The sequence below is a fragment of the Acanthisitta chloris genome, unplaced genomic scaffold, assembly GCF_000695815.1.
Source record: "Acanthisitta chloris isolate BGI_N310 unplaced genomic scaffold, ASM69581v1 scaffold8153, whole genome shotgun sequence".
Lineage (NCBI taxonomy): Eukaryota > Metazoa > Chordata > Aves > Passeriformes > Acanthisittidae > Acanthisitta > Acanthisitta chloris.
In genome coordinates, this window is record NW_008666509.1 from 28,346 (window position 1) to 40,931 (window position 12,586).

Consider the following 12,586-nt stretch of genomic DNA (forward strand, 5'->3'; position numbering starts at 1 on the left):
ATAATGGTGATTTGTCTTGAAGTTCTTAGAACAGGAACAGAACTATTTGAAGGGTGCCTATCTGTCTTCCTGTCTCCAAATCAATACTATATCCTTTTTCACTAATAGGAAACAGTACATTAATGGTAAGCATCATGCTTTCAATAGCAGCTTTCTTTTCAGTTCAAACACATCAAATAGCATATTTAGGTTTTATCAACTATGGCAGACAAAATGTAAAAGTGAAATGTGCTCAATATTTCTAGTAATATATCTATGTTTTTCTTTTGAAACTTTCACACTCACAAAACAAAATCGCTGCAAATTTGCAAGAATTCTCAAGACTGCACAGTCTTGCCTGGACCTGCTTTCTTGCTCATCAATTCACTTTGCCTTTCTGAGTTGAGAATGAGGAATATACTGGAAACAGGTGTCACCTATAAATACAGATTAGGCTGTTGAAGTTAAACAAAGTAAGATTGCAATCATTTAAAGTGTATTTATATTTCTTTTATGTTTTGGGTTTTTTACACTACATGACTTTGCCATCTTCGAAAGCATTTCCTCAAATGCAAATGCTCATGCAGAAATTTGTATGATATGAACAGTGTTGTTGTGATCACCTTCATTATTTGAATGCAGGAAGTTAGTTCTAGTAGCAGAATAAGTCCCAGTGCATCTGTATGATGCAGTACTCACATACAGGTATCGAAGCCATTGTCTGGTGAGAACGGTTGTCAAGGATTAGCTCTGAAGTCAGTGAGAGAAAAACATCCTAACAGAGCTGAAACGGGAGAATATGTTTTGTTGAGGAGGAAGTTATGTGGCCACTGGACTGTCTCCAAAAGGCACCGAAATAGCCTGAGCAGAAACAGAGGAAGCGGCTGTGAAAAGTGAGCTCGGGTGGAGTTGGCTGTGATGAACAGTCTGGAGACAGCAACAGCAGCCTGAAATTTGGATCCACATCTGTTTGGTCTGTGCCCAAAGCTTATTGATTCTTTACCTTAACGCTGCGGAGGGACAGCTGCAATGTTCAGTTACAACTAAGGCTTCTCAGCTAGCCCTCCTCATATGAGAGCAGGTTTGCCTCTATCTTGACAAATGGAAAGCACCTTTCCTGATGCCAGTGCAAACCAGAGGATGCTAACTGTCTGTCCCCACCACACACCTGCATGGGCTGCCTGGTCCCCTTGCTCTATTGTATTGAACATAAGTTGCTTGTTCTGATTTTCCAATCCACTCCCAGCTTGCTCCCCTCTCAATTACAATCTGCCATTTCATGTTGGAGAAACTAAGTACTAACTCTCACCAGCCCAACTTGTTACCCATATACAAGATTTGAAAAGAAGCAGTTATTGGTATTTTCCCTTTTGCTTAAAGGCTCCGCACAAGCCTCTGCAGGAGTACCTATTTTTCCTCTTCAAATACCTCCTTGAAACTCTTGCAAAAGTCCTAGCAAAGGTCAGGCTGCTCAGACATTATAAGTACTGGCAATCCTGGTTACCATTTTGTTCATTATTTCCACACACTGTGTTGCCCATCAAAATCCATCTTTTATCACTTGTCTCATATTTATGCTGCAAATCTGAAGGGAGAGGATAATATATTTTTGTTTTGCTCTGCCCCCCTGTCAAGCTGGATGGTGCCATCTCCTGTATTTCTGAAACCTCAGCACCATGGCAGCATCATGATTGTTACAGTCTTAACAGTAGCACTAAGGACTGGAGGAGAGAGCAAATGGTATTTAGTGGTCACGGCTTTTCTGTCCAGATTTGCTAGAGAAGGAAAAAGAACAGAAGAAAGGACTAAGTGAGAACATTAGTTATTTGTTTAAAGGGCAACAGAAAGGATATTTTTTGCGCAGAGCTGTGGCCATGCCAAATTTCGAGTCTGGATTTTAGAAATATGCCTATTTGCAAAGAAAGGAAAAAGGGATCAGGGCCTCTGAAGTGTTCCTTTGTGTTTTGCCTGCGCCTGGCAAGAAGAAAGTGAATGTACGCATGTGATAAAATGGCACTCCTAACCCCATGTATGGCTTTTTTTTCATGGATAAATTCTCTGTAAGCCATCTCAAGTGACTAATGTCAGCTTAAATCATGTCATCTGAATTACTGGGAGAAGATTCATGTTTGAAAACAAAAGAAAGCAAAGAGGTTGTTTTGGTAGCTTTTAAAAGTTGTATTAACTGAAACAAAATGCACTAAGACTATGAGCTTTTTACGAGAATGTCCTATTTTGACTGCCTCATTTTAAACCAGTAGGTTAAAGAGTAAAGCACTGTATCATGATCTAACAGGATTTATTTTAGAAGGACTGGGCTAAGGGAGTCAGCATCCAGACTAGAATAAACCAGAGAGTCTCCCTCTACCAGTTTTTGATTTCTGAAGGTCATGCCTTGGTTGCAGCCCCATATAACAACCATGCACTTTTGCTGGACTCCCAATTTTCCTTTTCAAGTTTAAATTAAAAAATAACAGGAAGAGTAAGATCTCTTGCTCTCAGACTGAAATTCAAACTAGAGTACCTTTTCAAGAGCACAGTTTTATCAAGTACTGATTACATAAATCAGCTTGGAAGGAGGAAGTGGAATTATACTAACAAGTTTAAAAAAATTACAGGAAACCAAGTGGGAAAAGGGTTTCCTATGTTATTTCCTTATGCAGAGTGAAGAACAGCACCAATAGGATGTTTTCAAATGTATCATTTTCCAACTCCCCTGGAATGAAACTTGAACTCTAGTTCAGGCTGTTAGTAGAGGCCACCAGGAGATACCTTCCAGCGCCAAAATGTGCACATACAGCTCTCTCTACAAAGTGACTCCCAGAAAGCTTATTAATTGCCTCCATTTTTAAGGTAACAACATAATGTTAAATAATATGATTCAAGCTAGCATTGTGCCAAATCCTGAATCACTTGCTTGCATAAAAATCTGACGTTCATTGGTTATGAGTAAGAAGACTTGAAATCTATTTGGCATTAATGGTGTGTAAGCCACCAAGTAAGAACCAAAATTTCCTATTCACGATAGCACCCAAACCTGTGATATGGAATTAAGAAATAAACTATAAAGAACCTGTCTAAGTGATAAATGCCTGTTCCGTGTGATAAGAGGTCTACACCTGATTATGCTATAGCTTTGCACCAAGAGTCCTTCCAAGCACAAATGCTGCTGGGCCAGTAGCTAGATAACCTGAATTGCCTCACTGGTCTTGTTACTTACAACCCAAATCAGCAAAATTAATCTGCTAAGTGGTAGAACAAAGCAAGCCTACAAAACATGGAAGCTCAGTTTGAAAAATCCAACTTCAGATGATTAAGCAGCTAATGTAATAAAGCTAAGATTATTAATACTAGTGGAGAATGATAATGGCTGCGCTATCAAACTTGTCTTTCATGATTTTTATTGAGTTAGTTAGTTAGTTAGTTAGTTCTTCATTCATTAAGTAACGACTGTGATTTTAAGACATTTAAGATGCCAGGCACCTGACAGTCTTTTTGTGTAAAAATTGAAGTAAGTTGTAAACCTTTCCAGATCCCCCTACAGAGCCTTCCTGCCCTCATGCAGATCAACAATCCCATCCAACTTCATGTCATCTCAAACTGACTAAGGGTGCATTTGATGCCCTTATCCAGGTCACTGATAAAGATATTAAACAGAATGCACAGTGTCAGTGAATAAGAAATACCAGGATAGTCTAATGACTGACATCTTCAATGAAACCATAAAGAAACAAAACCAGAGAAATGTGATTCTTGTGCCTTAAGAGTAGAGGACTCATGAAAATCTGACTCTGCAATGTGCAAAAGAGTGGCTTGGAACATCATGAAAGCAACATGGATCTTCTCTGAAAGAGTCTCGGCTGCTGGTGAGCACGGAAATGACAAAACAGGCCAGTTCTGGCCTTTATCAGTATTCATCAGTGAGATTGGGCATGATAGAACCAGGCAGTCTTACTCCACTAGCATCTGCTTGGGAGCTGCCTGAATAACCCATATTTTTTGTGACATTTTGGTTATAAAACACAATTTTCACACCTGTAAAGAATTATGTCCAGTACATCTGGAGACAGAGATGCCATAAATCCTACGCTGCAGCCTAAAACAGCAAAATAGAAGACCAACAGACATAACAAAGAAGGAAAGAAAGCCCATCAAGACACCTCCTTACCAATAAGGTTTGAGATAGAAATTTTGACATCAATGATTCTTCTATAACAAGCAGAAAGACTGCATGAGCAACTGTGAAGTGGTCAATAAAGCCCAAGTGACAATTTTGGCAGGGTGCTGCTTAGTATACGGGTGACAACTATGCAAGAACCAGTGCCAGTGGTGATGATAGGGTGCTGCCTGATTACATGTCATTGAGAAAACATGTCCATATAGAGCTTCCCTCTAGACAACTGACATTTAATTCTTCCACTAGGATAGTATAACATGTGACAGTTACACATGCATTTGGGATGAGGAATTACCTGCACCACAATGTAAACTCTGCGTCTGGACTCAAGACTGTGAGTACAGCATATCTGGGGGGGAGAGCAGGAGGTGGCTAACAGCCATGAGATGACTATTGCAATCAAGGCTATTGCCTGGATACCCACCAGTGATTCATTATTTTTCCAAGTCACCGTTTTATTCTGTTTCTCCACCCCATCACCCCATAAACTCTATCTGGATTTATTGACTGCCAATACAGCTTAGTTTCCCACTTTTCTGGTTACGGGTTTGGCCTGGTGTTCCTTAAGTATTCAGTAACAGGCTTCCAAAACTGAACATGGCCCTTTTCTGCCAGAAGGCATGTGGCACAAGGGTTGCAATACCACCTGTCTTGGAAAATATTTTGAAAGTGCAAAGATAAAAATCATTATAGCAGTCAAACTGTTGGAATCTGAAGTCTCCAAGGACAGTAAAGATTGTCAAATTGGGGTATACTCACTAAAAACATTAATAAAATTAGACTTTGGTTCTTAGAGCTCTGTCTGTCTTCCCTCCACAAGGAAACAAAGATGGCAAAAAACCCTCTCATCCAAAAGAGGTGATCTTAAAACACTGAAAGATATTATTTATTTAGGTACCTGCTGTGCTCCACTAAAAAGTCTTTGATAAACTTGTATTATTGTTTATTCGGTTATTGCTGATGAAAGCTACTTGATTATAGCTGTAAAAGATCTCCATAAAATCGTAAATAAAAAACACATGTTGTGGCAGAGGTCTTTAGAAATAAAAAACATTTTAAACATACTTTGAAGACAGCCTAATTCCATTGTTTTCTTTCAAGCTGAAAGGGGAAGTACTGCATTGTTCCAAGACTCGAGTCACAGATACATTATTTACCAGTAATTAGGGTTCTTGTTATTCTGTATTTCTATCTATCTACATAGAACAGAATGACCATACCCACTAGGGAAAAAATAAAAGCCATTATCCCTGGTTTTCCATTAACATTATTCACACTTATTTTGGTGTTCCAGATTGTTCTGGTTTGCATTATATAAAGCATCTAGGAGAGGTTGCACAGTGCAAGGTGTTGTCACGAGACGGAAAATGGCTTTCGACAGCTGAAAAATATCTTTCAAGAGCAAATAAAGTGGTCAGATTCACAAGTCAAAATACAAGGCACAGCAACCACTGTTTGCTTCTCCCTGGAAGGAACAACAAATGTAACTATTTAGTTAAAATCCCACAGTCCCTAATAACCAACATGGTGAATTTGGTTGAACAACATAAAAACACAATTTTCTTCATGTGCCATAACCACTGATCGAGAATCCGAGCCAAACTCAATCCCCAGAGAACATTCCCAACAAGCCCTAAGGAAAAATCACCCTCTTATTCTAGGTCAGACATGCCCATAAATGAAGCCTGGCAAGTACATTTATATTAACTTGCACTTAATCATTCAGTTAATGATCCATATTAAGTATGATCCAGGATTAAATATCTCCCCTACATTCAAATGGAATGTGACTCCTATATACCCTGCAGTAAGCAGACTATTAGGATATTCAGCAATACTAGTCCCTTGTAACATACCTGAAATTCTGTGCCAGTGTTCTCTCACAGCAGTAGGACTACTGTTTGAAGATCCTTAATGACTGTAACTTGTGGGCACGTAATATACACCCAACGAAACACAGACTAAATATAGGAGATCCTCAGTAAAAATTATATACTCACCATATTTATTATTTATTGTACACACTGTATTCCCTATTAATTGAGAATGGAAATCACTGCAAATAATACCTGACAGCCAAACATCTTATTGTGGCACTAGAGCTGACTAATCAGATGGCTCTGTGCTTTGAAACACAAAATTAAAATCTTCTGAAGTATTAAGTGGAAGGAAAGCAGGGTGCCAGTTTCCATTCCATAGACTTGAATGACTTGGCATTGGATCTCCTGATAAAATGCATTTTTAATTTTATAGCATTTAGCATTTATTTACTGGAGGCTACTATTTAATTTACATTTACATGTACCTCATTAAAACACAATTTTTATGCCATGAATATTATCCTGTTCAAAACAACTATAAATATGTCATCTTAATCACATAGGAATTTCCAAGGACCTCAGTGTATAAAAAGCATTATTACATCGTGTGTTTGAAATGCCGATGTATCTGGGATGGACCGCTGTGCTATAGCTGGTTCAGTAGTTCACAACAGGATTAATCCTTCCTCCAGATTAATGGATCCAATTCCCAGTAACAGTATGGCCCCTTTATGTAGCTCTGCCAATATAAAGTCATCCTACAGGGGATAAAAATACATAGAAGGAATAACTTTCGCGCACACCATGGGTGTGCAGAGCAGAGAGTTGAGGAAGTAGGATAAACTAAAATATCCTAGAATATTCTCAGCTCAGATCAGAAACCAGGAAAGGTCCTGTTGACATCCTCACAATATGGGCCAAGTAAAATAAACCTCTGCTATCATCCAAATGAAAAGGGACTGTGAACTGGCCTGCTGGAGTTCACTGGTCATTTCGAGGATGTAAGCTACATTTGCTCAAATGGAGACTGACTGTGACTGTCACAACTGCCAGTTATGCTCTTGCAAGAAGCACTCACGAGCATAATTCTTGAATGACTCACACCAAGACTGACCATTTATTCAAAGTTGTCACAAATCATCAGCCCAAATCTATCATCAAATCAGATAACTTATAGACAGAAAAACCAGCATTTTTTTCACTCACTTCTAGTAGAAGTCCACCTTCTTGTACAGCAGTCTTGTTAGATATATTGTCTTCTTTTATCACTTGGCCAACTTGCTTCTTAAAGTGCTTTTCTTGAATGGCTGTTGGAAAGAGTTATCAGTTTAGAAATCACAATGATTAGGGCTGCTAAACTAAAATTATTATTTAGGCACTCAACATGCATTGATTTAATTGGGAGTCACTGTCTTTGTGGTCTGGATCCCAGTTACTGACAACTTTCTTTTGCTGTGAGGGAGATAGATACATATTTGGCAGTCCAGATGTTTTTTATAGGAAATATCTATCACATTTTTTATTGAACATATTTTTTCCATTAGTCTACGTAAAGCAACAACCAAAACCCACAGGAAAGAAACAAAGGAAAGTTAGCAAGTTGTTTTGTTTATAAAAATATGTATTATGACAATACAGAAAAATGTCTCTAGAGCTCAGAAGATAAGGGGCTGAAAAAAGTTTCTTACTTTCAATGCTGACCTTATTGACATCAGATTACTTTCAGTCTCACTTTACCCTTCTACAAGTTTCAGCCTGACTGTAAGATTCAAGAGAATATTCTTACACTGTTTCAGTTTTACACAGAGGTTTAAAGTTTGGTTTTGGCAGGTTATTTACATCATGAAATCCATTAATAGCTCTCACAAAAATTGAAACTGCATAGATTTTTCTTAATAATCATGAAAGCTTTCATGGGAGACAAAACTGGTGAGTGCTCTTCCTGCACATTGCTCGATCTGAACTATCTTTGAATACTCTGATTAAAGTCAACATCAATATATATCCTACATAAAAATCCCTAAAATACAATCCTATTTCTGGGGAAAATGAAAGGATTTCTGAGAAGGTTGACATCACTTGATAATTTGGCTTATGCATCATCTAGAGAGTACAACAGGAACCTATCTTTATCATTTAGTCAGTAAAAATGAAGTCAGCTTCACTCCTACAGCCCCATCCCAGAGATGGGTTATGCAAATATCCTGGTAGCAAACAGACATTCAGTTTTCTGTTTGTTCTTCTTTCCACAAACTGAATGAGAGAGGAGAGCATACAGGTGAGATTATCTGGAGCATTTGATAAACATTTTTCCTTCCAGTAAAGGGGAGCTGAAACAGCCACAGCCAGAGAAGGTATAAAAATAGTGTTGAGAGGGGCAGGAATAGTTTATACCAAATCAGAGTAAGAAGAGGAGACAGACAGTGAGCCTCTAATGCTCCTAAGCCTGTGCAAGAGCCCCTTATCAATTTAACAGCCTAGTGAGGGACTGTTGCAAGATACATCAGCATTTTACAACAGATGATGGCAATCCAGAACCTCACTGACTGGATATTCATGATAGGTTTTAGCTTATGTTATAAATATTTGCCAAAAGTGATAATGTTGGTCATTAACCCAAAGCACCCTGAGTGTATAATTAGATGTAATAAGTCCCTCCCCTGTGCATGAGAAAACATATCAGGAAAATTCCAAGATGTCTAAACCCCATGTTTTCCAGCCAAAACAATTTTGGGATTTCAGACTTGTAAGATAAACTGCTGTGAATAGAATATACAGATTCTTAAATATGCATTTTCATTTTGCTATACGCTTTGAACTAATTGGAAAGGGTTGCTTTTTCCCCCCCAATCAGTCAAGCCTTCTGCTATGCCTGCCCATAAGAACAGACATAGAACCATAGACTCATTTAAGTTGGAAAAGACCCTTAAGATCATTGAGTTCAACCATTAACTTAGCACTGTCAAGTCCACCACTAAAACATGTCCCTCAGTGCCACATCCACACATCTTTCAAATACCTTGTGACAACAACTTTTAAAAGCCCAACCCCTATTCCAACGGCCTCTTCCAGTTTCCCACCTCAGAGAAGATGTTTTGGTAGTTACTGATACGGTGGATTGTGGTCTTTGTGCAGGTTAAAGGACAGACAGGGGGCTGAGAGGAAACGGAAGTTTATTTCTTTGATGCACTCTTCTGATGTTGAGAAAATTCCACCCGTTCAAACTTCATCATTAGTGGAAACTATTACTTTACCCAGCTGAGCAGGCCAGAGCTCCCTGCCTGCTTGTTAGCCTTCAGGCTCATACAAACACAGCGGCAGAAGCACAGGAGATGTTTGTTCCGCGGCTCGTCTGGCTACTATAAATTCCATCTCCAAATGGAAAGTATTTTAATGTTATTTTGCCAGTTAGAGTTACCCATATGTTAGGCCACACACATCCGTTTCATAACATGCTCTACTCACTGGCCTGGACTGCAAGGAGACCCATTGCACCATCAAAGATGAATAACACCCTTTGCGCCAAGAAGCGAATACTTCTCGAAGACAGGAACATTTGCTCCTTGCACCTGAGGCAGCAGAGCCATAACTCACTGCTCACTCTTGTCCTGCCTCTGTGTGTGGGAAATACTCAATCCACCCAGGGCTGGGCTGATACTGCAGTGACAGCTCAGAAGAGATACTGCTGCTGGTGATAGCCTGTCACCTGGAGAAAGCAGAGCAAGACAGGCAGAAAACCAAGTAGATCCCTGAAACAAATGAGGAGGAGGAAGAAAAGCAAGACATGACAGGCCTGTGAGGGAAGCTTGCAAGATGTTATCTAACTAGGCAGAAAAATAGGGAAAAGAAAATAGAGCAGTCTAACAATATCCCTGTCACCACCAAGACTCAAGAAAGAGAACTGAAGGACAGTCAGTATTGGTTATGATGGGTGACTGATAGCAAAGGCCCTGATGCCGTGACAGCTGTGACCAAGCATAGACATTGCATGAAATGGTGTCTCTCTGGAGCAACAGTGAAGCCTAAGATAACCAAAACAAATCAAAGAGTGGAGAAAGCAGGAGTACTGTCTCTGGTAGGCAGGGAGGAGCAAATTGCAGAAAGCTGAAAAATAACAAACAGCAAAGGATGACTCAGTGACCTGAGGGGGAAACGGTCTGCTAAAGTTCCCATATATCAAGAATGGAGCAAGAAAAAAGCTGATATTGCAGGCAGTCTGATGAATGCTGCTGGCAGTAAAAAAATAAAATTGAGTTTTAGCTTTAGGGAGCCTTGGACTGCTTTCTATGGGAGAGGCAACCCTTTAGACTAGATGATCAGCAATTCACCGTAGAGCACTCACCTACTGGGTTCAAAACTGGCAAACTGAAGAGATGGGAAGTGGTAACATCTGAGATCTTTTTCTGAGCACAACGTATCAAGCCTGCACTTCCAGAACATGACATAAAACAGAAGATGGAGCTGTTCTGCCAAAGAAGATGAATGAGCATATTGATACCATAGAGTGATAAATACCAGATATACATGTATCTGGTACATGTATAACAGGACTGACAGTTTTGCAAGGTCATGCAATCTAGTGAACATGGTGCAATCCCATGCAACATTAAAAGCCAACAAGTTTGGAAATGCTCAATCCTACGGGAAGGCAACACTGTGGAAGTATACAGTGCAAGGGGAAAAGGGGCTAGGAAGAGGAGGGAGGAAAAAAATTAAGAAAAATGGCCAATGTGATTTCCTGGAGGAAAGGTCAAAGACCTCAGGACACTATTCCAATTTCTGACCTAAAAGCAGTGGAAGGAGTGGAAACAAAAAAAAAAAAATGTTGAGTTAGAAATTACAGTTAATTAATGGAGGAAAAAAAGTCCACAAAGGGGATGCTAAGTTGGACTGAAGGAGCATGCAACTGTCTCAGACAGTGCTACTGAGCCTTTCACATCTGCAATGTCTGTGCCCAGAACAATGTAAAAGCCTGAGATCTCTTTTGAGCCTCCAGTTCTGATATAAGCATTGCTATCTGCATTTGCCAACCCCTTGGCTTGGAAACCAAATCTGGAATATTATAAAGAAGAAAAAAGCTGCCTAACATAGTCTATAGAAGCATTAGGAAAGCAGCCATTCCCTTTCCCCCAGAAATAACAGAACATTTATTCATTGCAGAATACTCTTTAGTTCAAAGGGATGGAGATTTCAGGACTCTCGTAAAACCATACGTTTTAAACCCAAGGGATTACATTCTCGAGTGTTTCTGTACCTCACCCTGCACAAACACAACCTTCATTATTCAGAAAATAATTAGCAAAATTACCTGCCAAGTTAAGCTCTGTAACAAACGAATGTGTGGGCAAACTGTACCCCAGCTGCCCCAGGTGCCTTGCACTTCTCAGGCTGCCTGCATCAAGCAACTGCACAGACAAGAAATGAGTGAGACAGACAAGAAAGCAGTGAAAGGATGCTGCTTCTGAACTGAACACCCTGCCTGGGTTCATACGGGGTGTAGGAAGAGGACGGTGTTGTCTCCTTCAGACTCGGTGTGATGCAGGTGAATCAGTTTCAAGCCTTTGTACAAGGAGTATCTGTGAGACTGTTTCTCTCCAGTGATGCCCAGGGGATAAATTGTTTCTTTAAACAGGCAGATGAAAATACCCAAATCCAGCTTGCAGGTTCAAAGATACTGCTTTATGAATGCAAGTCTTACTTTTGGTAACTGTTACTTGAAAGGAAGTGAGAACAGGGTCTTTCTTCCTGGATCTTCTAGCTGCAGGAAGAATCAGCTATGCGTGTTAGTCTGAATGCTAAGAAAACAAAACAAATTTACTAGGAAATACTTGGTATGAGCAATTCTGCTCAACAAACTTACAGCCATGAACTGAAATGGTCTGTTTCCTCTTGCTGTGTTACAGAGAACACCGAGTGACAATTAGGATGGGGGTCATTAAATGCACACCAAAATGAAACGATATACAGCATAAGGAACAGTTATTATACATCGCCAAACAATAAGAAAGGGACATTTGCAGCCTGAAATGCCCCAGCATACAAGGTTGCATAAATGCTTCGTGACAGAAATCGGCACCAAAATGCACCCTCTGAATAAAATCTGTATGGTGCTCAGTCCTGCTGTGGAGACTACCAGAACACCAGATGAAATTATGCTACAGCATTGCAAAGTTTTTCTTCCCAACTTAGCGGTTTTCTCAGTCTGCTTCTTCTTAAGCGATGCTTTGAAATCTGACTGCCCTTTGAAGTTTTTCAAGTACAGCGTGACATTTATTTAAGGTACAAACCGAACTGTTTGCTTTCCAGATCCCATCCCCTCTTTCTTTCAGAACCGCTTTTCCCCTTTCCCTCATCCATTTCTCCCCCATGCGAGAGGAGCATCAAAGAGATGCCACTGACCGGCAGCCCGCGCAGGAGCTGGTGGGACCACCGAGCCCCCCTGAGCCCCCACCCGTCCGGAGAGCCCTTTTGAAGGGAGCGAGGGGGAGGAGAAGTCCCTGCTGCGGAGGAGGCAGAGTGCTGACTAACCCCAGCCCTGCTGTCACGCAAGCCTCGCTGCCTGTCAATCTCCCCGCGGCTCTGACAGGCGCTTGGCTCCCGTTCAAACCCT

At 40.3% G+C, this 12,586-nt stretch overlaps 1 protein-coding gene across 1 annotated transcript in view; it reads right to left on the reverse strand.

Moving 5' to 3' along the window:
- The window catches only part of AHRR (aryl-hydrocarbon receptor repressor), a 32,555-nt gene extending 20,211 nt beyond the window's left edge, over positions 1-12,344 (reverse strand). Inside the window, exons 1-3 of the mRNA XM_009072144.1 lie at positions 12,264-12,344; positions 11,285-11,381; positions 7,183-7,283 (exon numbers count right to left, since the gene is read on the reverse strand). Coding sequence (XP_009070392.1) covers positions 7,183-7,283; positions 11,285-11,381; positions 12,264-12,344 — 279 coding nt within the window. The remainder of the gene's footprint in view (positions 1-7,182; positions 7,284-11,284; positions 11,382-12,263) is intronic.
- Positions 12,345-12,586: the final 242 nt, after the last annotated feature.